This window comes from Serinus canaria, chromosome 1 (genome assembly GCF_022539315.1).
Source record: "Serinus canaria isolate serCan28SL12 chromosome 1, serCan2020, whole genome shotgun sequence".
In the NCBI taxonomy this organism is placed as follows: Eukaryota; Metazoa; Chordata; class Aves; order Passeriformes; family Fringillidae; genus Serinus; species Serinus canaria.
The window spans coordinates 51,652,125-51,678,791 of record NC_066313.1 but is presented as its reverse complement, the minus strand read 5'-3'; the positions used below and the strand labels follow the sequence as shown (position 1 = coordinate 51,678,791).

General features: G+C 41.4%; 2 protein-coding genes across 6 annotated transcripts in view; one reads left to right on the top strand and one right to left on the bottom strand.

Annotated features, from left to right (window-relative positions):
• Positions 1-11,545, bottom strand: part of INTS6 (integrator complex subunit 6) — a 38,492-nt gene extending 26,947 nt beyond the window's left edge. The window contains exons 1-4 of one of the 4 annotated variants that reach the window (XM_050979110.1): positions 11,469-11,545; positions 10,992-11,152; positions 10,677-10,754; positions 9,786-9,935 (exon numbers count right to left, since the gene is read on the bottom strand). In XM_050979110.1, coding sequence (XP_050835067.1) covers positions 9,786-9,935; positions 10,677-10,754; positions 10,992-11,102 — 339 coding nt within the window. In that variant the 5' untranslated portion in view covers positions 11,103-11,152; positions 11,469-11,545. Of the gene's footprint in view, positions 1-9,350; positions 9,444-9,785; positions 9,936-10,676; positions 10,755-10,991 lie in introns of those variants that run through there. The other 3 variants (XM_050979118.1, XM_050979120.1, XM_050979125.1) reach the window with 3 other exon arrangements.
• The window catches only part of WDFY2 (WD repeat and FYVE domain containing 2), a 78,696-nt gene continuing 62,794 nt past the window's right edge, over positions 10,766-26,667 (top strand). The window contains exons 1-2 of one of the 2 annotated variants that reach the window (XM_050979129.1): positions 10,766-10,780; positions 20,384-20,497. The gene's annotated coding sequence lies outside the window, so the exon portion shown is untranslated. Of the gene's footprint in view, positions 10,781-11,775; positions 12,054-20,383; positions 20,498-26,667 lie in introns of those variants that run through there. The other variant, XM_050979128.1, reaches the window with a different exon arrangement.

The following is a 26,667-nucleotide window of genomic DNA, read 5'->3' as shown; positions in this document are numbered from 1 at the left end:
AATATTTTATGACTTCAAGCCATAAAAGAAATTTCAATACAAATCAGAAATCTCCCTTGATGCCTGATTAATGATAAAGACAACAACACCAGTCACAAAGAGTAATCTTATGAAATAACCTAATGAAAGTGACATTCCAGAAATTACACTATCTCCAAGAAAAAATGCCCAGTGTTTTTCTGAAAGGGCTGCAGGACAGCAGGATGACTCTTACTATTAGATCTAGTCCACATACACAAACCTGCAGTATGGACAGCCATCTTCTGTGATAATACTGACATCTTTTAGCTCTCACTGCAGTACCCAAGATGGGAGGACTTGTGCTCTGCTTTTTGTTCACACTAGGCAGTTGGGAATCCTACCTCACCAACAGACAGGTTTCAGAAAGAAGACAGGAAAATTCATCACCTGTTAAAGATAATTTGAGAGACTGCCTCACTACAACCAAAAGAAGAGAAGCCTAAATATTAAGGGGAAAACAACTGCTATCAGAAAAGCAGGTGATAGCAGCAGGTTTTAGAAGACCAAAGTGTGGTCCCAAAAGCCATAAAGATCTAGCTCCTCTGTATACATAAAAATATACACACCGAGGGTAAATAAAAAGATCACACTTCTTTAACTCAGGGATGAGGGAAAGAAACAGGTTAGACAAATGCTTAAGGAGTCTTGACTGAGGCCAAAACAGTAACTGTACTATGAAAACACCAACTCTCAACACTACCACGGATTCTCCCAAGCTCTCCCACGGGTTTTGCCGCAGTTTTAGCTGCATAAAAACATTTATAAACTGCTATTTGACCAAAACAGCCTAACAGAGAGTATCTCACCTTTGTGAACTTGTATTTTACTTTGTAATTGGAACACCAGCCAGCAGAGGGGGCACAAGTTAATAAAAATCTGTCTTCATAGGAGGTGTTTTGAGTAACAAGATAAACCTGAGGCATGCTCTATTTGCATACTACCTCAAAACACACAAGAACAGGTTAATACCTTCTGTCTAAATCCATGTATCTAAAAACCCTAAATATTCTTGTATAAGTACAAACAAGAAGGAATCCCTCACTGAACTCCAATTTCTTAATGTATGTTTAATCCAACAACTGGGTAACTGGTTTGGACATCATGGAAGCACATACTATCATTCCACTTCTTCCTTTTTTTGCTGCAGACTGCCCATCTTTGGAAGGCTCAGCCACAAACATTGAACTGTATTATGGACACATTCCCTTTGTTTTTGAAGCTAACCTTCCCCCCTCCCTCAGTATTCCATCTCAAATTATTTTTTCTTTTGGAGAAGACCTTAAAAATAGAGTTTTAAGAAGGCACAGTGGAATTTATCAAGGTCTGAATCCATGCTCCCATTAACACACCATCTCCCTCCTCCCAAAAAAATGGAAAATGCTTTTCAAGAAGTAATGATTTCTCCTGCAAGCATACTCCAAAAGTCAACAAAACCAACAATTTTACAGTAAGGATGGCTACCACATGATATCTTTCCTCCATGAGGCAAGACTACAAAACCTAAATTCAGCTGTCCTCCTCCATAGACTACAGCAAGGTTATTGTAATGCAAAATAATTTTCCACGTTGTAGACAATTCTTTAGTTAACTACATACAAATACCCAAGAGTTACTACAATGCCCAAGACATGGGCTAGTCACAGTTTCTTAACTGGAATACTTATGTATGATTACAGGGCAGTTACATGGTTTCAGTTTCATTTCTTACTAGCACTACTGTAAATGAAATAATTTTTGCTGACACTGTGTTTGTACATACCACTATTTTGTGGCATGAAGCTTTCTGCATTTCAGGCAACCCGGAACAAATTAAGTTATAGACTTAAATAAAAAGAAATTTAAAGAAAAATCAGTTAGCAAAAGGCTTTCAAAGCCAAACACAATTGCAACAGCAGACTTTTCCTAAGGCTGAGCCAGAGATCAAACTCCTCAGCACATCAGTTACAGAACTAAGGGAGAATGCTTGAAACAACCATTATGTCTATAACAAAGGCTACCCAAGTTCTATTTAAGAAAAGGAAATTTAAGGTATTGAGGAAAATAAATCGAATGAAAGCAAGTCATTTGCTCCTTGGTATTTTGGACCTAGGCATTATCTCCAAAAATCTTTTTTAAAATAGCCATTTGTGACTTCAATTGACTACTGAACCTCCAAACACATCACCTTAAACTAGCCATGTCCAGTCAAAGCTGAACAGCAACAACCAAAGATCCAGTCAGATATCACTTCTATAATTAGAAATGCTAGAGACAAAACAGCTATCTGAATTGCACAAAAAACAGCAAACCCATTTTCAAAAACAAAGTCACAGAAATATATCTAAGCATATCAACTGCTTGCTTTGCTAAAGGCTGCAAGTTTGTCTTCTATAGGCAATGATTTCATTGCATATCGATCCTGAAACATGCCACAAGAAAATTCACTGTGCTTAGTATGATTTTTATAGATGCTCATAACTTTACACATTGAGTTTCCAAGTCTGGCACGGAATGAACCGCTTGAAGACTATTTAATTGCGCAACTTCAGTCATTTTGGAATTCCCTAAAGAAGTTTTGGAACGCCCTCAAAATGTTTGTGCCAAGAACAAAACCAAAACTAACAGCAAGAAAACAAGAGGCAACTCAAAGCAGCCTGAAAATGAGTTTCAATGCAAGAACAGGTCATTCTGGAATACAACTTCTCCATACTGAATAATTCACATGTGAAAACAGAAGGCATGTGTTAAGGAGGCAGTTAAGGACTCTGCTCATGTTGAACAATAAAGGAATGAAGAATACATAGTAGATTTACTAAGACCTCAAACTTAAAACCTCAAGATACTTTCATGTGCCTAAATCAGAGAGGTCCCAACATTAGTAAGTCACAGTTTCAAAAATCACAGGTTAATATATAGGTTTGTCCTCTTTCATTTAAGAACAGATCTAATTGAGTTTTAAATATCACATTATATAAGTGATAATTTCTTGATTAACTAGTAACTGTTCCAATTTAGATTAAGTCCTTGGTAAGTTTCAAAAACAATTCAGCCCTTCAATCTTTCACAATTACATCACAGTTAAAAAAAAAATATGCATAGAACAGGGATTTTATACATAATGAATTCCAGCAAGTAACTACACAGTGAAAAACCACATTAAAATGAAGAACAAAATGCCACTAACATTTGAAACATTAAAGTACTGATGTGACAGATGTATAATGCCAGAAGGGGAAGAACTTCAACTTTTTCTTAAATGAAATTAAATTATTTACTTAAGCAGCAAAATCAACTGCAATCACAACTTGTACCTTATTTTTAAGGTAACTTACAGAAAAGATGCACCTTATCAGTTAGTTACAGATGAATAAATTCATCACTACTGGAATCATCTGAAATTGGATAATAAGCCAATAAGTTACAGGAGTTTTTGAAGTTATTTGAGTGAGCATAGTAAATGTGAGCCGTTAAAAATAGGTTTTATTTGAGCCTTTATAAACTTTTTCTAAAAAAATAAATTAACACAATTCATACCAAACATAACTTTAAAGTCAGCTCCAATGACTCTGAGTTTAAGATGATTTTGGTTTTATTTCCTAAAAATATTTCTGAATGCTTTATTCCAAAAATAACTGACCTTGCCAAGCCCTGGATCAAGTCCCTAATTACAGAAGCCTTTCTGCTTCACAGCAATGACCTTACACAGCTGGTTCTGGCTCAGTCAGTGCAATTCACAGACTAAGGCAGGCCACTGTTCTCCATAGGCTGAAGAAGGGTAACAAGTCCTACAGTTGCCCACACGCTAGTTAGAGGGAAAAAAACCTAACCAAAATACACACCACCAAGCAGAAAAGACAGACTTGCATACAAAAATCTCCCCACAATTTAGGGGGTTAATAATCCAGAGTACTGATAAGCTGACTAAAAGTAGCTTATTGATCTATGAACACAGAGCAATTCTTCAGAATAACTTCCCAAAGATTCACTCACAATTCCTTCCTGGAGTTTACCACAACAGCAGGAGCAACTTGGTTGTTCTAAACCAACTTTGAACCACCACAGTTAAGTCCAGTTTATTAATCTCACTGATCAATTACTGATTTTACAACATGAAGTCACACAACTTGAAGCAAGTTCCAGAGCAGAGATCTAGGCTGAGTACACCTTACAGAAGATGCACACAATCAAGTTGGCATTCTGGGATTCAAAGCTGGAAGGGCAGAACTGTTGCAATACAGATGCCCGCTTTTCACTCATTCTGTATACTGAGCATCAGGAAACACCATCATCAGTACCCTGTGTGAGTCCAGTGACATTCTGTATTTGTTCGATGTAGCTGGACAAAATGCACAGTGTATGCAAATAAATTATGAATGAACATGTTATGGCACTGCCCCTTCCAAATCAAATTGTTTGAAGTATCCTCTTTCTGCTACTGGAACAGATGGATTGTTTTCACTGGAAAAAATGAAGTACTTCATGAAAGGCTCAAATTCTTTTAAAACATACTGGATTGGAACTACACAAGTGATTTTAAAAACATTTAAGAGTTTGCTGAACTTTGTTGTGCTGGGAGTGCTGAAGGGCAAGCAGTTCCACAGCACAATGTGAAAAAAACACCTTAACAGTGCCTGCTGTAGCTCTCACTAGAGGGTATTCTAAAACAAGGACGGCATGTTTAAAGGTTATAGTCTAAAAGGTGTAAGTTCAAACCAATATGCTTAATTTCATCACACAGCAGATGAGAACGATTGATTTTTACCAGCACTTCACATACAGATCTTTGACATCAGCAGGCATACAGGTTCATGTTAAATCCATTGCCATTTCACAGAAAATATGAGACTGTGAAAAAGCCTCTCATATTTCTGCCATTATTACACTTACACTTGTGATGTTGTTTACACTGTCTGAAATTGTCCTAATTGGTTTTCTTGAGGGAGGGGGGCAAAAAAAAGAGACAAGGAGAGCTACTCTGTAAGTGTAAATCTCTGCCTCTACCAAGAAGCAAACTGCATGTGCAACTATGCCAGCATGACAAAGCAGGAAATGCTAAACTAAACTTTGGTTCCAAATTTGGAGGCACAAGCAGCACAGGCCATTTCAGTGCAGTGCATTATGATACCAAAATACCAAGACAAAAGCCATACATCAAAGGATTTTGACTTTTGAGAGTAACAAAATACAGTAACAATCCTCAAAAGTGTCTTAGGAAAATAAAACTGCTCAACAATTTAAAGAAAACAGAACATATCACTGCAGAAGCATAATGCAGTCCATGTTAAGGAACAGTATTTCTTTCATGTGTGTTTTTTGTGGTTTTACAAGCTCAGGAGAACTTAGACAAGCACATAAGCAAGCAGTCAGCCTAAAATGTGTGACTTAAAGCTGTCTTGTGTCTACAAGTATGATTAGACATTATCTCCTAGGTACACTGTTTACCTGTATTTAGAATACTACAGTATTTATGACATTGTGGCAAACCACCCTGAACTCTACAGACCAATGCATTTTTACTGTGGGAACACACCAGCAATTCTGCTACTGTAGCTGTAAATAGGTCTAAACCTATACTCAGAAAGAACTATCAAGTAGTAGTTAAGAGTGTGTTTTTGATAGTCATACATGGCATGATCAAAGCACTTGGAAACAACTTATTTAAAAACAACGCCATCATATGCAGGATACCTTTCAACTTCCAGCTCTGAGTGTATGTTTAAGTTCCCAAAATATTCTTTATCAGTTGAACTCCGTTTGGATTTTAGTTTTATCCTCAAAAGATTCTAGTTATGCTTCTGCTCATATGTGATATAAACTACAAAATAAAAGGCTTTCACCAAGACTGTACACAGCCTGGCAAGTCACCCAAACAGTGTTTCTTGTGCTAATCTAAATCCAGGCAGCGTCTCATTCATCACTGTGAATGAAAAATACCTAGTCTAAATCCACTTGATTAGACACATTAGTTGACTTTTCTGTTTCAGAGCAACAAAGTTACCATGTGCTTTTGTTACAAAGTCAAACTCATAGCAGTAGTAACGCTGCTGAAATATGTGCAAGATACTCTAGTCAGATTTTAAAAACACATAAAAAACTTATATTATTGAAAAGCACTTTCTATATGCAGTATTAAAGCAATTTCACCCTGAAAAAAATAGTAAAAATTTGAAATCCATTCAGTTAAGTGTATTTTATCCTCCCAGACCTTATTCTATGCTATACTGCTGAAAAAAAACAGTAAGAGTCTTTCAGCATTTCACAAATAACAGGCAACATGAAACACACAGGGTAATAATAAATCAGTTTTAACAATTTGAAGCATCCATCAGATTCCAGCTTTGGTAGAGCTAGGCTGGTCCTTGGCACATGAGTATCAAAACACCATTGATACATATTTTACCTACCTCAGATTCAGTGCTTAGGCTTAGAAACCTCACTACAAGCTGTAAGTAACTGAAGCTGATGGTTTATTTCAACCATTTGTTTACATTTTCACTCCACCTTAACAGCAGCTACATTTGGAATGCTTTTTGTTTCCACAGAAACATCTATCAGTATTTAACCTTTCTATCAACTATAACAAGCTGCACATTTGCTATACTCAAAACTATTTGGTTAAGTCGTGACTACTCATGTCCTGCTGAACAAGCCATGGTTACAAGAGCTAACAGTGTACTTCAAGGGGACAAAAAACCTGCCAGTAAAAGGCTGGATATTTCAGACTACCTGAAATAATGGAAAAGCTGAACTGGAGGAAATAGGGAGTCAATTATCTAAGTGTAAACTGGGCTAATGAAGTACAATATTTTGTGTGATGTGACAAACTCTTACTGAATTTAGTGTGTTTAAACTGATTTCTTCCTGGAGACATGCAAATGCTCTATTTTTTTTTCCCTTAAGTTCTCCATAGAAATGCAGAAGGTGAAAAGGATCACTATTTTTAGTGAAGGCTAAAAGCTGACACCCTAGTTGAAGGTTTATTCTTCTGCTATAACCACCACAAAGCATACTCAAGGGGAATAAAGCTATTGGATCCAAGCAGTAAAATAATGAAATTATCACTCTGAACATGCTGCAAAAGTTTAAGGAACAACCACCTTAAAATGTGTACTTTTCAAAACCATTTTTCTTAACAAAAGCCCCCAAAACAATTGGATCTAGCAACTCCTCAGTAAGACAAAGTATTTATAAAGCCCTATCATAGCATTGTTATCAGAACTAGCTTATGAAAAAATCTTCCAGGCTCTTGACAATTTAAGTGTGTTGACAGTGTCCTTTAAGATCTAAATGTGAGATCCTGTGATCAGCTGATCACATGGTCACTCAATCATTGTATATGCAGTATGATAAAGACTCATAATAAAAATCCAAACATTTAAGCAGGAAGAAAATATGAAGCAGATTTTCCCCAACTCCAGAATGACCCTTCAGCCATCATTCTTGTTCAGAAGGTCAGCTGATGGAGAACTCTGGTCAACTCTGAAAGAGATTGAGTATACTGAGTCACTCTGCCATTTAAACCAACAGTATGCACTCAGCAGGGGTACAAGATGCCACTAGTGGAGACATAACCAGACAATTCCATCAGGCTTGTATCATGTCTAAGAAAAGTCTGGTTTACAATTCATTTTTGTGAAACAAGTGGATCTCAGCAAATATGTTAGTAGTTTGTCAATACACCAAAACACAAGCATGACAGTTGAAAGATGTTTAGCCAGAGAAATTTCCCACAGAAGATTAACAAGTTTGGATTTTATTATGTCACATAATACCACATCTAAGATGGTCTGTATGTTGTTATTTTTATGTAAAATTATTTTCTTACCCTGACATACTCAGTCTTCAAATATCTGCCTGCTAAATTTCAGTGAACTACAGTTTTATGTGTTATTATTTGCAGCTGCTTTAGAAAAAAGTTTATCATCAATTTATATTCTGAGTGAAAACTATTTAAAAATGCAACTGAGCATTCTGACCACTTATTTTCCTGGATTTTTAAGCTTCTCATACTGTGTATGGTTATACACTGATTTGTCCTAACTAAATTGTAGCTGGTAGACAAGAATAACAGAACAATGACAGACTATCAAGCCATTGTTTTAAAGACCAATGTGAAGATGAAGACAATTAGCTGCCCTAGAGCACGTCTTGCAAATGCTGAAGGATGAGTTAAATGTTGTGGAATTTATTTTTTAAAATTGCTATTTTGGTTAGAACAGCCAAAATGGGAACCTTTGACTTCAGCAGCAGATGACCTGCCACTTGCAATAGAGTAATCTATTTTTGCAGATGCTAAAAACAATTAGAATTTCTATTTAGTCACCTGACTGCACATTGTGAATACCTCTTCAACAGCCAGCTCCACATGTGGAATGGAGCAAAAATGTGCTTAAGTGAAGGTGGGTTCAAGCCCACAGAGACAGACAACCAGAAGAGATCAGACAAAGAAGTCATTGCTTCACAGGCAAAAGAGCAGCTATTGCAGTAATGAACACTACTAGTGAGTCAAAACAATCGTGACAACTCAACTGCCCACTTGAGTAGTTGAGCACAGATGGCTCACTTAGAGCAAATTATTTGACACAGGTTTAATTAGAATAATTATCAGTAGCAATGGGAAAGAGCAATATTTTGTGTATGGGCCTACAGGGGTTAAGTGTTCAAGAATATAGCTCCTGTAACTAAACAAAAACACCAGAAAAATGGGAAAATTACACACAGATGTAAGAGGACATCAGATGGCCATAGGAAAAAGCCCAATGTGTGGAACTAGCCCTTTTTTAAAGTTTCATCACTAAACAGGCATTTTAAAAATGTTTAGGCTCACTCGACTATTGCATGGTGAAGCCTTACAATGCAGCATGACAAATTTCCTTCATAAACACACGTGGCATGTTATAACAAACTCTGCTTAGACTGGGAAATAGTGGGAGAAGGAGGACTTAGGTTCACAACCACATTCCCGTGGTAAATGCCAGGAGCAGTACTAAGTACTAATCCTCAGATAGTGGACACAGAATTACATGAGAATAACAATCAAAAAGGGGAGATTCAAGTTGGTATGCCCCACATGAAATGTACTAGTAGCATCCCTCATGTGAAACAAATCCAGGCTTTGATCCAGCAGCAGAAAGAACTCTGAGTCCTAAGGCACACATTTACCCTACAATGTCTGTATTTTAGCAGCTCATACTAATGAGCATGAGAATGCTGGCCCACACCATAAAAGTCCTGTTTTAAAGGGATAGTTGAAATAGAGAGATTTAAAAAGCACAGCTTCTCAATGTTCAGATAGAACAGGCAGGATTATAAAAATACATGTATGCAGAGAAATGTTGTGGTAAACTCACTGGAAAGAAAGTGCTTTGAAAAAGTGCTCCTTCCAGTACTTTTGGACATGCAGTGTTGTTAGAAAAATGGCTCATCTCCCAAACTGTTCAGCACTGTATAGAGAAAACAAAGTTTTCATAACCCTATCAGGCTCACCGCTAAGGTACTGAACACAGACTGAACAAGAAAAGGAAGAATTTGAACTGAAAAGGTCAACTTGAAGGCTATATCACAGCTTAAAAACTGAGAAACGACTGAAATTAAAGAACAAGAAAAGTAAGTTGGGTACCAAACTCACTGGCTGTATTTCTTCCAGATAGCCAAGCTCTGCTTACTTTTTGAAGAATCCCCCTTATTGAATATTCCATGAAGATGCCACTTTGGACAACTAGCTAATGGCTGTCTCTGGGAAGTTTGTGTTCTAGGATTTTTCCACCTAGTAACAGTCAACCTACCTGCCCATAGTTGTCTATGCCAGTTACTAATCTATTTAAGTTTAATAAATCAAAAGCTGTCCTTAGGGACTGGCCGAGAGTCGTAAGTCCTTCAGCTTGAAGGTTTTTCAGTTCATTCATAAACGTTGCATGGTTTTCCTTCCAGCCAGCCTGCAAAGGGAAATGTGAAAAGATTTATTCTGCAGACACGAGTTTAGATTTCCTGTTAGGCTACAAAGAGCCTCCCCTGCTGCATGCAGCTCACTACTAATGATAATAAAACACCTCAGAAGTGAGTATTTGATGTTGCTCTAAAAAGCCTGAAATTATGAACTTCTCAATCCTTAGAACGCCCCGTTTACCAAACGAGCATTTTTACTTTGTTCTTCGTTGGACGGGACAAATTTCTTTGAGGACACGGGCGCCCAAACCTTAGAGTTACTTACATCACCCTCCCAGAGCCCTGCCCAGATGGAAGCCAACTGCGCTGTGAAGCGACCTCCAACAGGTTCACCGTCCTGTGTCATGTGGACCCACCGCCCCCTTCCCCCGCGCGGTGCGTCCGCCCCCCCGCCCCCCCACCCCCCCGCGGCGGGGCCAGGGAAGTGCCGTCCCCTTCCGAGTCCGGGGCTCTCCGGGCTGAAGTCGGTCCTTCCCCCGGCTCGCCCCTTGCGAGCCGAACTCTCCTTGGAGTTGCTGTCACTTCTCCCAACTTGAATAAATATCCCCCACAGTTCATTGCTGCTCGCACACACCGCACAGGGGAAAAGCGTCGGCCATGTTGATGTCAGCGCCGCCGCCGGAGCCCGTGTGTGCCGCGCTCCCCGGACCGCCGGCAGCCGGGGCGAGGCGGGCGGGGGGCGGACGGGCCGGAAGGAGGCCGGGGAGGAGAGGGGGGTGAGCGGGGGTTACCTTGATAGCGTAGGGAGGCTCCTCGAAAGTGACCAGCATGTACCTGTCTCCCCTGCTGGCTGGGTCCCGGGCTCGGAGCTGCGGCGCGGGGGACAAAGCAGAGGGTGAGCCGAGAGGCGGCGCCGCCGCCGGAGCCCCTCGGCCCGGCCCTCCCCTCTCTCCCCGCACACACACGCACTCTCGCTCGCTCCCGCCCGCCCTCGCCCCGCGCCCCCAGCCCAGGCAGCCCCCCGCTCCCTGCCGCCCCCTCCCCTCCCCGCGCAGTCACTCTCGCTCGCTTTCTCTCGCCTCCTCTCGCAAGGCAGAGCCCGGTACCTTCATGAAAGTCTCTACAGCGCCTTTGGCTATGTCCAGATAGGTGGTGCCCAGATGGGTGCGCTGGTTCATGGAGGCGGACGTGTCTATCAGGAAGAGTAAGATGGGCATAGTGCGGAGGGGCCGGCGGCCGGACGGCTACATGGACAGCGGGCGGGGGGCTGAGGGGAGAACCGTGGGGGGAGGTGAGGGGAAGGGGGGGAGAGAGAGAGAAGACGGAGGACGGGAGAGGAGTAAGTGGCTGTGAGTGCTGTGCACGGGGAAGGGCGCCTCCCCGCTGCCCCTCTGCCGAGGCGGGGGGGAAGGGGGGGCAGCCCTGCCTGCCCTGCCCTCCTTTGTGTGAGGGGCCTGCTCAGCCCAACACAGGCTGGTTTATGAGGGAAAGGCGGATAGGGCTGCGCTGCTGGCTAACCTTCCCCCCGCCACCACCTTCCTCCTCCACCGCCGCCCGCCCTCCCCTCCCCCTGTTGATGTTACTCAGAAGTTTCAGGCGGAGCAGCCGCAACCCCGCTACCCCGGCACTTTCTCGCTCTGACTGAGGCGCTTCCTCGCTCGCCTCCCGTTTTTAAGGCAGCCTGGGTAGGTCGACCCCGCCCCTCAAGGACACGTCCCCTTCCCACGTGACTGCCTCCCGGCTCCACCATAGGGCTCCTGTAACCGCTCCTTAGCATATTCAAATCGGCGGGGCGGGGCGGCCGCAGCTAGCGCGGGTGGGGGCGCGCAGGCGCAGCGGCGACCGGGGGGGGCAGTCGGCCGGCCGGGGGACACGGGGCAGGGTGGGGAGTGGCGGTGCTCGCAGGGACGTGCCCCGTGGGTGCAGCTCCAGGCGCCGGGGATGCGGTGGGGCAGCGCGGGCGGGACGGACGGATGGGGAGCGGGATCTGTCGCCGCCACCCCTCTCGCTGAGCTATTTCCAGAGCTGCGGGGTGACGCGTTCCTCAGGGGCAGCGCCCTGCCCGCCCCGCCCGCTCGGGGAGGGCGGGGGGTGGCCCCTGGGGAGCGCCAGGCCGGGCCGGGGCAGTAACTCCGGCGCTGGCGGCTTGTCGCCGCCGGGAGCGGCGGGTGAGTCACGGGGGTGGGAAGGAAGGAAGGAGGGAGGGAAGAGGGCGGGCGCTACCCCCCCGCCCCGTCTCTGGGCGCCGCCGCTCTCCTTGAGGCTGCGGGCAGATCCCCACCTGCCCCCGCAGCGGGTCCTGTCCCCTGGCCGCCACAAGGGCAGTGCTTAGGGGCTCCGGGTGACCTGTGCAGCAGCCACATGCCCGCGGAGCCCCGCCGGCCCCGGTGCCGAGGGAGCGGGGGGATCCCTCCTCAAGGGAACTTCGGCTCCTAGCAGGCAGCACAGGGGTCGCCTGTCTTGCCCACTGGGTTTAGGATGGAGAAACGGTCCGGTACCGTTTTGATGATTAATTCCTAGACACATGGTCTGGCCTTTCACTCGATCCTTAGGGGGAAAAAAAATTGGCTAGCCTTAGCTGTGACCTTTTTCCTTCCATACGAGCAGTGATTAATACTAAGGTTTCTGACATCCATGCAAAGGCACTCCAAATTTACTTCTTATAAATCCTATAATTATGGGCTGTTCCTAACCAATTAATGACGAAGATCTCTGTTCTCAGTTTTTCTGGCAATTTGTTAGGGTCTGGTTTTTTATTCCCCAGCAATTGAGTCTGCTGTTTCTGCTCACAGCCTTGGAGCAGTAACTCCAGAGCCATTTCTTGGCATAATCTGTTCAGGAGAATGCTCTGTTTCCTATCTGACTGATTTTTTTTTTTTCTCCCTGATCCAGCTGATGAGCTCCCACAGTTACTGATCTAGAAGGTTTAAAGCCACTGTGCTCCTTCCCTCTCCCAAGATAAAATTGGCAGTGTTCTGGCTTGATTCATCTTGGTCTTCCAGGCAAGATTTGTGTCTTGTTAGGCAAGAGCTTGAATCGGCTTTTTTATTCTCTTTTTTTTCTTTTTTTTTTTTTAAAGACTAATGGAAGATTAGCATTTCTAGGAAGAGAGAGGGATAGAATCACATTTCCATTGCAAATTGGTATGCATTCTTATGCCTTCAAGCAGCTTATTTTGGCTTTTCTGTTGGTGCTGCACCTGTGACCTGTGCCGTCCTTTCTTAGGCTTTGGGGTGAAATCAAGGACACTTCCTTTCAGCCCAGTTTACCATTCAAGGCTATTAAAATATTTTCAATCTTAAGGACTCTGGGAGAGCTGGGAAGGAATCTTTGGAGTTGGTGCTGACCAAAATACAGCAACTTTGGCTATAACTTCTTTTACTATGGTTATTCCTTGTTGTGGTTCGTGCTGCTGTTGGTGAGAGTGGCCAAGCTCGTGTGTGTACCCAGTGGCTCCTGAGCTGCCTGTATCTTTCTAGCAGTTCACTATTAGAGTTCTAGCAATGATGCTGGGTCTCATGACCTGCAGCAAGGCTGTTCTGGTGCAGGTTCTACTGTTTAATCTGAATCCCTCCTGTCAGAGGGAGATAACCTGCAGGTCCCACAGAGGCCACATTGCTGCGTTACTCTGGAATCCAGCTGCATGCCAGTCCCTGTTACATAGTAAAACATTTGGACTATCAGAAAGGCTTGGTTCACAGTCATTTTCTCTCCAGAGAGGTATTTTGGGACACCTTCTGTCCCCTCAGGTCCCCAAAGAAAGTTAAAGGTACCTTCCGCAGCTCCTAAGGTAAGAAAAGACTGGCTGCTGGATGAATAGTACTCGTCTCCCTAAGGTGGTGGGATTCAAGTTGTAGGCTGCAGTGCTGCTTGAGCAAATCACACCTTGGGATTAGTAATTTCATTTGGGAGTAATGTTGACTGAGTGTATCATGATGGCCTTTAATTGGCTTCCTTTTAAATTTCTGAGATAGGCACATTGTTCAGACATGCCACATTCTCTCTGTTTGTATGTTGCTGATTTTTAATTGACCATCCTAATAAAATCATCATCACTTTTATATGTAAAATATCATGCATCTTCTTGCAAACATCTGAAAAATGGGAAACTTCTGGAGTGGTTTCTTCAAAGTACTGGAAAAGAGGCCTTTTAGAGTCCTTGTCATACCAAGAAAATGTCATGGTGAAAGGCAGCCTGAACCATGAAGACGTTGCATAAATCCTGGAAGGGCATTTGGAATTTTTATGTTTTGTTGCCAATAAATAAAGAGAGATCAGTGGAAAAGCCATGTTTATTCATGGTGGTAGAATCAGTTTTAAACCAGCATGGATTCTGAGTCAACTTTGAAAATTGCAAGCTGTAGCTATGCTGTAACTGTCTTGCTAATGCAAGAGGAAGGTGAGACTGAAGCAGCTGGCCCCACTATACCTCTTGTTCCCTCAGCCCTGGTAATTATCACTAATGGAAGAATCACACAGAAAAAAAACTTATAGTCAGTTCCAATGGTATTTACACAAGGAAACTAATTTATTGTACTTTTCTGTATGCTTTATGCTGTTATCTTTGAGGCCATTTGGAACATTCAGTCCTTCCTGTTCCTATGCATCTTATATTAGATCTGCTATAGGGCAGAATCATGGCTGGGTGTGTGTTGACTGTGGTAGGCATTGGTATTTTGCTGCTGGGAGCAGGCCAATTTGATTAATACTGAGAAAGATTCTTTCAAAGACAGGTAATCAACCCGAGCCTTAAGTGTGCATCAGTCTCTTGATGTGAGAGTCATAATGGCTGGTACTGCCATCAGAATCAAATTTATAAATCTGTGTGGGAGAATGGCTGCGAAGGAACAAACCCCAGTGATCTTAGTGCTTATGCTCATTACTGCCAGAGCTGACACAGCTGAGCAGAGAGAGAGTGAGGCTGCCACTAAAAATCTTTCTTTTACTTTTTTTTAATGTGTTGGGCAAAGTGACACCCCATGCACAGTCCAAATCATGAGCCAGTTCTACCTCTTATCCTCAATCAAGATAAATGATTTCAGCAAGCTTCTGGCTAGAGGAATACTCTTGCTGTCCTTGTGATGCAAAAGATCCATACAGGTTTGTATTTCTTGTACATCCATGAGGAAGCATGAATGTATATATATGCCTAAGAGTATTTGTTTCTTTCATCTTCAAAGAATAGGTGGTGTCCATTTGGGGACAAATAAGGTAGTATTGAAGGTGTAGATTTGCTTTACATTTGAACGCAAAGTCAATAAACCAAAAATAGTCAATAAACCAAAAATCAAATGTAAGTGTAAAAATATAACTAAAAACCCCCATCATATGAAAAAAGCTGAAGAACATTTTTCTGTCATTTGCTGTTACTGTTTTTCCTTAAATAGCTTCTTCTCCAAGTTGATGTTTTTGAGATTTTTTGTTGAATTATCACATAGTGTTGGCCTTATTTTGTCCTAAACTTCAGTCTTGAATGGAAGATGCTGTGTTAATCACCTTCAAACCAGTCAGAGAACTAAAACTGATAGTTTAACTTTTTTATTTTAATTGTCTTTCTCTGCAATATGGGATTATTTTCAGAAAGAAGATTTCCAGATCTTAATCAGGCAAGGTCTTAATGATACAGGGAAATTTTTTGGAGCTTCCTTTAGAATACAGTTCTGTAGCTTTTTAGATTGTCATTATTAAATGCTTCCCCCCATATTTAACAGTTACATTTTCCATTTCCTAATTTAATTCTACTGCATGTCATTAAAAATATATCTTTATACAGCAGTCTGAGTTTCAATTTATCTTTTAATACTCGTGTCCTCTTTTTTTTTAGTCTTCCTCTTACCATGTTCTGTGCATTCAACTCACTTGCTTTTTGCTACAAATAAAATTTTATTGCTTACTTGTCTCGCATACATAGCAGCATAAATTGTTGGGGGATTTTGTTTTGTCCTGTTGAGTTTTTTTTCTGGTTTCAGTGCAGGGGGGGGTTGGCCCAAATTTTATTTTTCCTCTTCCTGAAATCCTTACCAAAGGTAAACTGATTCAATCTTATAATTCAGGTAGTCTAGGTAAACAGAAAACTTTTTTTATATATATTCTAGGACTTGAATCAGGATGCCTATTTTTCCAAGATTTTCAGAGCCAGCTGCCTTCCTTTGAAACTAGCACCTTTTAGAAGCCTGTACTTTGGGTTCCCTAGCACCAGAACACAGTGAAACTACATCTCTCTGCAGAACAATGACCTCTAAAAGAAGTGGCATTCTGTCTTCTCTTGGCCCATCTTCAAAGACAGCCTCTTTTTCATTGTCCATCCATTGGGAAACACAGAGGATAGCCTTTGAAGCTTCCTAAGGATTTTTGTATTCCCCACCACCCCTCCAGTCATACAAATCCCTTGCTGCTTCCTGGCTTGGGAGTGGGAACTGCAGTGAAGAACAGTGTACCATCAGGGGAAGAACAGTTAATGTGGAAATGCATGGAAATGGGTACAACAGGAGTTTGATAAAGCTTGTTTTCTACCTGTGCAGACTGAATGTAGGTACTGGGAGACTTAACTTCATAAGTATTTGTGAAGTACTTAGGTACTTCCAAATAAAGTTATGATGGGAGTGCACAGTATGATTATTTTCAGAGAAAAAAAATTATCTCTTTGAGGTTATGTTACTGTGACAGCAGAATTCAGTTAGCTAAGATGGAGAGGTTGCAAGGTATCTCAATAAAAGACAAGGAGGCTTTTGTCATTAAATAAACTGGGTTTGATACATGCTTTTTCTTTACTATTACTTGTCATAGATTAAAAGGTCTTCTAGACTGTGCACTGTCTTCATATGTATTTAACAGTGTTTAACAGAGCATGGAAAAATATTAAATATAATATGGAGAAAGCTACTTAAATTTTTCAAAATTACAGTTGCAATAAGGTAGCACACATGAGAATTCAAACAGATTTACAGTTCTTATCTATCCTTCTGGATGTGTTACATTGTTCCTCCTTTCATTTAAGTTAGGGTTCTGGCCAAGAACAAAACCCTGTCTCAGCTCTGGGCCTTTAAATTTATTCTGTGTCCTGAGTACCTAAGGTGATACATTACGATCCAAAGAGAACAAAAAATGCCCATACAATAAGGCCTTCCTTCCTTCCTTCCTTCCTTCCTTCCTTCCTTCCTTCCTTCCTTCCTTCCTTCCTTCCTTCCTTCCTTCCTTCCTTCCTTCCTTCCTTCCTTCCTTCCTTCCTTCCTTCCTTCCTTCTTCCTCCTCCTTCCTTCCTTCCTTCCTCCTTCCTTCCTCCTTCCTTCCTTCCTCCTTCCTTCCTCCTTCCTTCCTTCCTCTTCCTTCCTTCCTTCCTTCCTTCCGCCACTTCCTTCCGCCACTTCCTTCCTTCCGCCACTTCCTTCCGCCACTTCCTTCCGCCACTTCCTTCCGCCACTTCCTTCCGCCACTCCTTCCGCCACTTCCTTCCGCCACTTCCTTCCGCACTTCCTCCTTCCTTCCGCCACTTCCTTCCGCCCTTCCTTCCGCCACTTCCTTCCGCCACTTCCTTTCGCACTTCCTTCCGCCACTTCCTTCCTTCCGCCACTTCCTTCCTTCCGCCACTTCCTTCCTTCGCCACTTCCTTCCTTCCGCCATTTCCTTCCTTCCTTCCTTCCTTCCGCCACTTCCTTCCTTCCTTCCGCCACTTCCTTCCTTCCTTCCGCCACTTCCTTCCGCCACTTCCTTCCGCCACTTCCTTCCGCCACTTCCTTCCGCCACTTCCTTCCTTCCTTCCGCCACTTCCTTCCGCCACTTCCTTCCGCCACTTCCTTCCGCCACTTCCTTCCTTCCGCCACTTCCTTCCTTCCTTCCTTCCGCCACTTCCTTCCTTCCGCCACTTCCTTCCGCCACTTCCCCCTCCTCCTTCCTTCCGCCACTTCCTTCCTTCCTTCCTTCTCCTTCCTTCCTTCCTTCCTTCCTTCCTTCCTCCTTCCTTCCCTCCTTCCTTCTCCCTCCCTCCCTCCCTCCCTCCCTTCCCCCTTCCCTCCCTTCTTTCCGCCACTTCCTTCTCCCATCTCATTTTCCATGCTTGAGATGCTGGTGGCAGCAGCCCATTTCATTACTGATACCAGCAGAATGCCCAGGAAAATATCTGTACAGACTTCTCAGCTTCCCACCAGTCCCCCATGTCATAAACACAGGAGGGGGTTCTCTGCATTCACTAAACCAAGAGGTTTAAGGAGACTTTTGCTTGTTATGCCAGGGCAAAAAAAAAAAAAAAAAAAAAAAATCTTCTCTTGCCAGAGTAGCCAGAGATAATAGTTAGGTCTATTGAAAGTTTGACAAAGATCATTTGTAGCAATCTGGTCTGGTTTTGGGGGTTAATGAATCCTCCACACGGATACCTGTAAAAATGTTGCCATGCAAGCTTTCCTCAGGATGACAGGAACTTGATACTTTTCCTCCACAGCACCACTTTTAAATGGTCATTGGGGGTGGTTGTTACAGCCCTCGCAGGAAACCCTTCCCGGGGCATGGATGTCTTGCCTGTACCCGCCAACCTGAGTGACCCCCTGTCACTGTTCCAGTGATTGCTTTTGTTCATTCCTCCAAGCATTCCTTCTTGCCTTCACTACCAAGTTTCATTAGCCCTGGAAATCATATCCTTCCTGAAGTGCTGGACCTTCCTGCACATTTCATAGCATAGCAACGTAACTCCATTACCATGGATCCCAGACACAAGCATGCAGAATTTATCTAACTAATCAAGCAGCTAAGGGACACCAATTTCAGCTACAGTCAGCTTGGATTATAAAGCACTTACAGCTAAAACGTAGCCTACAAGCACTTCCCAGGGAGGCAAAGCAATGAGCTGGGGTTTTTGTTTTTTGTGGTTTGTTTGGTTTGGGGTTTTCTAATGGCATATGTAATGTGAATAGTCTTGGTAAACAGACAGAAATATTCATTTGTCCATAAGCTGTTTTCCACTGAGGTATCACACCTGCATGTGGTATTTGAGAGCTGGGAGTTCTTTCTTTAAAATATTGCCTCACTGTAGAGGTTTTTGGTCCAACTTTTACTCTGAATGTGATTATTATGCATTGCCATCTTTTGCCCAAAATCAAAATACACTCTAAAATAAAGATGTACTCAGTTGCTCCCTGCAAAGCAGCTGGCTAATGACTGATGCTGAATGGAATATGGACCAGTTGATCTTTTTCCACTTAGCAGTTAATGAAAACTTAATCAAATCCCAAGTAGTAGGTAATCGGAAATCTCTACAAAAGCCATCTATAAAGCACGGACATAGGTCTCCTGGAATACAATTAACCAGATAAAGCCTCTCATCCAGAGAGGAAATCTGTCATCAGTATTTCATGCCTTCAAGGACCTATGTCAAGGTGTTTGGGACTGTTGCTGAGCATGTAATTCAAAAGATGCAACTAAAATGAAGTGAGGGGATTTTTTTCCATTTCTACTTTTACACGCCTATTGAAGTGCTGATATAAGGCCTATTTGACATAGAAAACTTCACAGTGGGCAAGTCTGTCCTGCACCAATTTGCAGGAAAATAGTGTCTTCTAAATATTTCAAATGAGAAGGAAGGACACTTAAAACACAGCTTTGGAAATTGCAAAAGGATAATTCTTACTGAGTTAGAGGCTACAAAAGCATTTCTTATTAGGAAAAGTTTAGAATTTACTTGTGAACAGCTGACAGTAAACCCTGCATTACAAGTGTAACCTTTTTTCATAAAAACAGTCTTCACCAAGCAGTGCTATTTTTGTCAGTGATGAGTTTTTTTGTTGTTGGAGATGGCTTTCAATTTCATGATGTTGCAATCGGAAAGCCTTGAACATTTCAGGATCAGTTCTAATATTTTCCTGTTGGTAAGCTCTTTTTAAGGCAACATGCCATTTATGGTTATTTTCCAAACATGGGGCCAAAATAAAAAGTCCAAGAAAGCCCATTCCATAATTCATATTGACAGTAAGCGTATGCTCCTCCTGGTTTGGCAGAGTGTGTGTGTACACCAGTCATGTGATAAGTGTAACATTTTCTCTGAGTTTCTTCTGGTCTTTTCCTCTTTTAAGGTATTTCTGTTTTGTGTTAGCCTGTTTTCTTAGAAACTTGACACTGATATATGCATTTCTGTTTTCTAGTTTGTATGACTTGTGAATAAAGCTAGCAGTGATTTATATAACTGGGGTCTCCAAGAATGAAACTTATCAATGCAAAGGCGACAAAAAACAGGCTCTTAACTATTATGTCCATTCTATTACCTTTCAGGGTTTGCAGGTTGTTTTTTTAAAATTTTCTATTGTCCTTGATCAATTCTTATTTTTCTTCATGTCTTCCATTTCTGGTCCTTTTTATCTTCTCTTTTAGAAAAAGTTACAATATGTTCTTCTGGACATTTCTGCTTAGTTATGGCTTATCTACTTAGATACAGCTCTCCTCAGCTGGCCAAGGGAAAAAAAGCCAAAACTACTAACTTGCCCTGATGAGTGTTTTCACTCTTTGTTTTTTTCAGTGACTGGTTGTGCTGTGTCCTGGACTTCTGCAGCAGCTAATAAGTAACTCCTGATGCCAGAATAACTCCTGATTCCAAAGGTTGGCAGATATCATTTGAGCTCTCATTTCAGAGGTAAATGACAGCCCTTTAACTCAATTATAGTCCAGTGTGGCATAATTGGACTCATTTGTGATCCTTTACCAACTGGCTACTGCAGCTAATTTATGAAAAATGGGACAGTATTCCTTTTTTCAAGGGGAATTAGAGTCTATTATGATTTAATTTATACATTGTTTAGAATGCTCCAGACAGTTTCTACCTTAGCACAAATTTCTCCTTTTCTGCATCTGCTCATTGTTTCCTAATTCCCTTTTATTATACTGAAATCTATTACTTTTGTGTTAATATGCTTTACAGTAGTTTTCACTGAGACATTTGGAGTATTTACTTTTGTCACAGCATCCCTCTAATTAATACAGTCAATTTTACCATAATGTCAATTACTTTGTGGAGTATATAACTGTAATTGTGACCATCATCTAAATCTGTTCCTTATTGCACTGCTAGCAATGCAGCAGACCACTGCCACTAGCATCAAACTTTCCTGTAATTCTGATACTGTAGTGAATTCTTTCCCAACTGGCAATAAGAAAGTCTTACCCAGCTCTTTCTCTGCTTGAGTTCTCTGTTTTCTGGATTGTGAAATTATCCTCTGCATAATTCAAGAACCACTTCATGATCTATGTTTGGCAGAATTTGTTACCCAACAGATGTCTGGACAGTTAATGACCTCTGTAAGTACAGCCCTGTTATTTCTTGCTACTGAAGGCCCAAGAATTTTTAATCTATTCTGCTACAAGTCAGCACTTGAGCAGCATGTCACCTCTTATTATAAAACAAAAGCATAAAATGTGTATAAATTTTCTTTTCAGAATTATTATGCCTAGTCAGAAGTGGTATTTTTCCCTCATTTTCTTCTGAATCTGTTCATGTGTGTATACATCCAATGCACAGATGCACTTAGCTCCACATTTTTCCTTGGCCAAAATCAAAGGACATGAAGGAAACCCCCTGAAATTAATCAAAATATAGTTTCAGAGAAAAAGTACTCCCATAAATACAAGTCATAACTCACACTGCACACCTTTAAGTTGGGGAAAGGGCAGATACCTAAAAAGATCTATGGCAGCAAAGCCTTTTTGACTGTCACTTGTACACATATGGCAAATGTAGTCTTACAAGAGGATTTGAAGGCACTGGAGTGATGTGTTCACAGTATGAAATCATGCTGCAGCTTCACAACCATTCCTTCTTTCCTCTTCCCCATTCAGATCAGGTTCTAGCCCATCCCTGCATAGGAAAGTTGTCCTAGTTTCTCTTCTGGATTGTTTTTTTCTGTTTGGTTATCAGCACTTGTGAGAGGAAAATTGTCAGGCAGGATTGCATCAAAGAAGAGGTAAGAGAGTCCCTAACATCTGGCACTCATCTCTCAGAGGAAGGAGATTCAAGGAATTGAATGCTGATTGATAAATGTCCAGTCAGACATCACTCTGGAGATATTCTGCAAGCCAGGCGCTGAAGTCCCTAGAACATAAATCTGTACAGTGAAGTGCTTGAGAGGATGGCTTGTGCTTCAATGTATGCCACTGTGAGGGAGAGAAATTAGGCTGCCTGCACACAAGTGCTCCTCTAGCAGTAAGGTCCTGGCAGCTGCCTGGAACTCTCACCACATAGCTCCTGAAGTGCCTCTCTGGTACCCGCTTCTGCAGTGGAAGAGTTGATGTCGAAACTGCTGGATTGGAGGGTACCAAAACCCTGGAGAAAGGTTCATCAGCTGGATCTACACTGGTAAGGTTCAGAAGCCAATGTTCTTGCATTCTATGCAGAACTTTTGCAATTGATGTATAGGCAGATTACTTGACAATTTTGGCATGAAGCTCCTGGCAGCCTCTCAGATGGTACATGCATCTGGCTTGGAGGAGAGGAATGCATGGAACAGGAGTCATTTCCTCAAAAGCTACTCTACATCATCACTTTTGGGGGAAGAAGGAAATGTAGTTCTGCAATGCAAGCTGGGACACACAGTTTGGCCTCAGAACCCAAAGAACAATGTCTGGTCTGTTTTGTGAGATAGAGAGCTGGAGCAGGTACCTGAATTTCTTGCTACAGTTTTGGTCTGTGCGAAAATTGTCCTGTGCTCATATTAAGCATACAATACAGAGGCTATTCTGGGGCTAGTTAGTCTGAATTTTGGGGGCTAATAAAAACTACTGAGAGTGTAACTTTATTTTCCTCCTCTCTCCCAGCTGGACTGACTCACAGGTTTTCTTTGTTTTCCCATTTGGAGTTTCCTCCTGCACTTTCAGAGGTACAAGCTGTACACTCGTCAGTTCCTCAGTCTTCACAGAAGTATTTCTTCTATCTTGTCAGATGATATTTTTATACAAGGAAGTCACTGAGTTACAGATGAGGACATGACTGAATAATTGGTTTTGTCCTCCAAACACATGTGGCCTCTTGTCTCTAGAGAATTTCCTATTTTACAAGAAAGAGTATTTCTCCCACTTTCATGAATTTTAACATTTGGTGGATGTCCTGCAGTGGGCCAGTGCTTTTACACCCACTCTTGTCCCAGAGGAAGTCTCCCTAAGGCAGCTAAACTTGACTCAGATATGGTTCTCTCTTCAAAATAAAAGGGCACTCTGTAGATTGTCATGATAAACATATGGGTCTACTACAGTGCAAGATGTTCAAAGCAATCAGACATTCGGGCTGCAATCTATCTAGAGTAAAAATTATCAGGAGTGGCCAGGAAATAATCAGAACCAAATGCTCCACAGCACCATGTGTGATCAAGCCCATCTAAACATGGCATTACTGAGATGCCTGTATGTACTCACAGGCTGAGGAACCTCTTACCACAGTGATGGCAGAAATGGTGACTTGCCTGCCAAAGAGAAGGTGGCACATAACGTTGGCACAGAGTAAGACATGCAAAAGTTTGATTAGACAGTCTGGGATTCTTTTTTAACTCCAAACAGCCCTGCAGCAGTGAGTCATAAGTCCCTGTATGCACTGAAATTTCTGCAGTTTTGATTTCAAGCTGCTTCATGGGACTTCTCTGCAGAAATCATTTTCTACAGGAGGGATGAGTTCAGCTGCCCTGCTTTAGGAACTACAGGCTTTTAAAAGCATTCTTTTGTCACAGGTTTGAGTTGACAAAACTGGCAGCTTAGCGAGGGTTCCACCTAGTTTTTAAGGATTCAGATGCTTAATTTGTTCAATATGGAGCTTTCCATGTAATGGCAATAGGGAGTAAAAATGGCTTGACTGCAAGAAAACTGCCCAGCTCCAAAAATATTCTATTGAAAAGTATGTATTAAAATTAAAACTTTCTATTGAAAAGTATGGATTAAAATTATGCCAGAACTTTGTTAGCAGTAGCATTGCTAAGATCTTTTGGCCATAAGTTGTATTATACTTTTCGTATTTTTTAATTATTCCATCATTCCTTCTTCAAAGGTACTTTCAATATTAACAAGCAATAAACATTTTTTTTTATTTTAATAGTAGTTTATATTTTAATAGTAGTTTTCTTGTTTTTCTCTTTGTACACTCAGGTAATAGAAGCACAGAATGGTTTGGGTTTGAAGGGACCTTAAAGATCACTGAGTTCCAACCCCCCTGCCATGGGCAGGGACACCTTTCCACTACACCAGGCTGCTCAGAGACCCATCCAAACTGACCTTGAACACTTCCAGGAATGGAGCAACATGTTAGTGCCTGAACAACATATTAGTGCCTCACCACCTTCCTTGCAAAAAGTTTCTTATAATGCCTAATCTAAACCTGGGTCATATTCAATTTTTCACTCACCAGTATTCCCAGGATCTTCTCTGTAGGACTGCTCTCCATCCATTCATCCCCTGGCTTGTATTGGTAATACACTGATCTTGGTGCAAGACCTTGCACTTGGTTTTGTTGAACTTTGTGAGGTTTCAGATGGTTGAAAGCCTTTTGTCAATCTAACAACATCTACTGTAGACCCATGTGCAATAAAAGTGAGAAAAATTTAAAAAAAAAAAGAAAGCCAAATGCAAATGTACAAAAGTTATTGTAAGAAGTTGTTCCTTGATATTCCCTGGATGTGTTCTTAATTGCACACTTTAGATGAAAGAAAAGGAAATGCTTCAAAGCTTTTATATAGTTCATGCATTATGTAAGACAAATTTATTTACCTTTCATGCAGGTTACATAGGTGATTTTAAAGCATTTTCCAGATACAAAATTGTGTTTGCTGATGATACTTTATCATTCTTCAATATCACAGAGGGAAGATTTAGGGAAGAAAAAAAGAAAGGTCTTTAGTCCTTAGGACTAGAAAATATGAGAATAATGAGCTTAGAAGAATTAGTGGTCAGAAGGTTCTACCAAAAAGACAGTGAATTAAATTACAGAGGTTTTTTTTTACAGAAAGTTGGGAGCCCAAAATGTGAGTAACACTATAGCAGGATCAATGAGGACAAAGGAAACAGCAATAAGACTGCATACAATGCCAGAACTGCTTATGGGGCAAAATGTGTGAGCCCGGAGTTCTCATTTGCAGCCCACACACTGACACAGCATCACTTTTTTTGTTCTCACATGTTCACAGTCAGTTACAAAGCCAACAGCACTTGCATGGCAGCTAAAAATGAGTATATATTTTCTTGAGAAGGTGCTACACAGTGGTACTGACATGTTTATTTTGTAATACTAATCTTTCTCTCCATAACTTTGATCCAGAGCAGATTCAAGCTCTGTTTCTCATAGGTCCTTTTTGTCTCAATGGACACATAAGTAGAAACTAATAAAAGATAGAAGAAAACTGTACCAATGAGCATGTAGGGCTTATTAATAGAAATGTGATAGGTGGTACACTACTTTGTGTGACTGATAAATACCTGTTGTAAAATAAAGACTACTGGTTAAATTTGAGGGTGCATTTTTTGTAACAAGTTTAATATTTTTAAGCAAGATGGACAAGCAAATTTTCCACAGAACATTTTGGTACTTCATGAAGTTTGCCTTTCTATAGAAAGAGCTCATCTATGTTTGTTTCCTACAGTCTTCCAAGAATGATGTAGCATCTGAAATTAAAAACACTTCTCAATAACTATCTTATGAAGGCTGTCACTGATGACAAAATAAGGAGAGAATTTCAAGCATGCATTTTTGCACTTGCATAGAAGAGCGCGTATAGAAGAAATTGTAAATCCCATATATTGTAAAGCTGGAAAACATTTAGTTTACAAACTAGCAGAGAAGAAAAGCATGACAGAGTAAAACATTCTATTCAATGACTATTGAGAAGCAGCTCTACTTGTTGCCAAATGGTTTTTACCTTTTTTATGTGGTTATCTGTTGTATACATAACTTCTTTGATTTTGCATGGGTGACCAAGTAAGAGGCCTCAGAAGCCAAAATCTGGCTTGCTGTCAACAGAGCAATTTTAAATTTCAGCACTGAATCAGTCAAAGTGCAGTTCTGCTTCCACACTAGCTCCCTTCTTGCAGGGTCAGAGCAACTGGAATCAGATTACTTAATGGCTCAAAAGGTCATGAATAGTTTGGGCCTAAAAATTAATCACCATAAACCAGTTTTTCTTAATTAGAGGCCTCTTTTCATAACTTTTACTATTACTTTTATGATTGTTGAGTACTTTGTAAAAGGTCTGTTTTTCAAAACACCCACAAAAAGACTAATCTGTTTATCAAATTGTCCTATGCCTTCTCAGTGGCCCCAGTGCTCGACAATTTTAGCTGAAATGCATGAGAGATGTCACTTACATTGCCAGATCATGTAATGGTCATAATTATGCAGAAAAGTACAATTACACCAAAACAGAACATGTTGCTATGCTTTTTGGTCAAAGAGATTTACCTCATCTTGTAACCAGAGAAACAACTTTGCAGAACAGTAGAATCTGTAAATACAGGGCTGACAGCAGAGCTGCGAACCTTCAGCTCCCTCCTCTCTGGGCAACTCTTTCCATCTGCAGGTCGGGGTTCTCTCTGCTTGTCTAAACTCCCACACAAGATGTGATTACCTACTTTTTAAAACAACTTCAGTATGTAAAACTTAGAAGAATCTCACCCTTTTATATCAAAATAAATAGTCATAAAAAACCAATCCCAAACCCAAGCAACCAAACAGAAGATGGAGCCAGAGAGAAGCTTTTAAAGCAAATTGCCAGAGAAGATGGGGAACTCGGTTTGCTCCAACTCCTGAACTCCAAGCAAGACTACAGATAAGGAATTGGA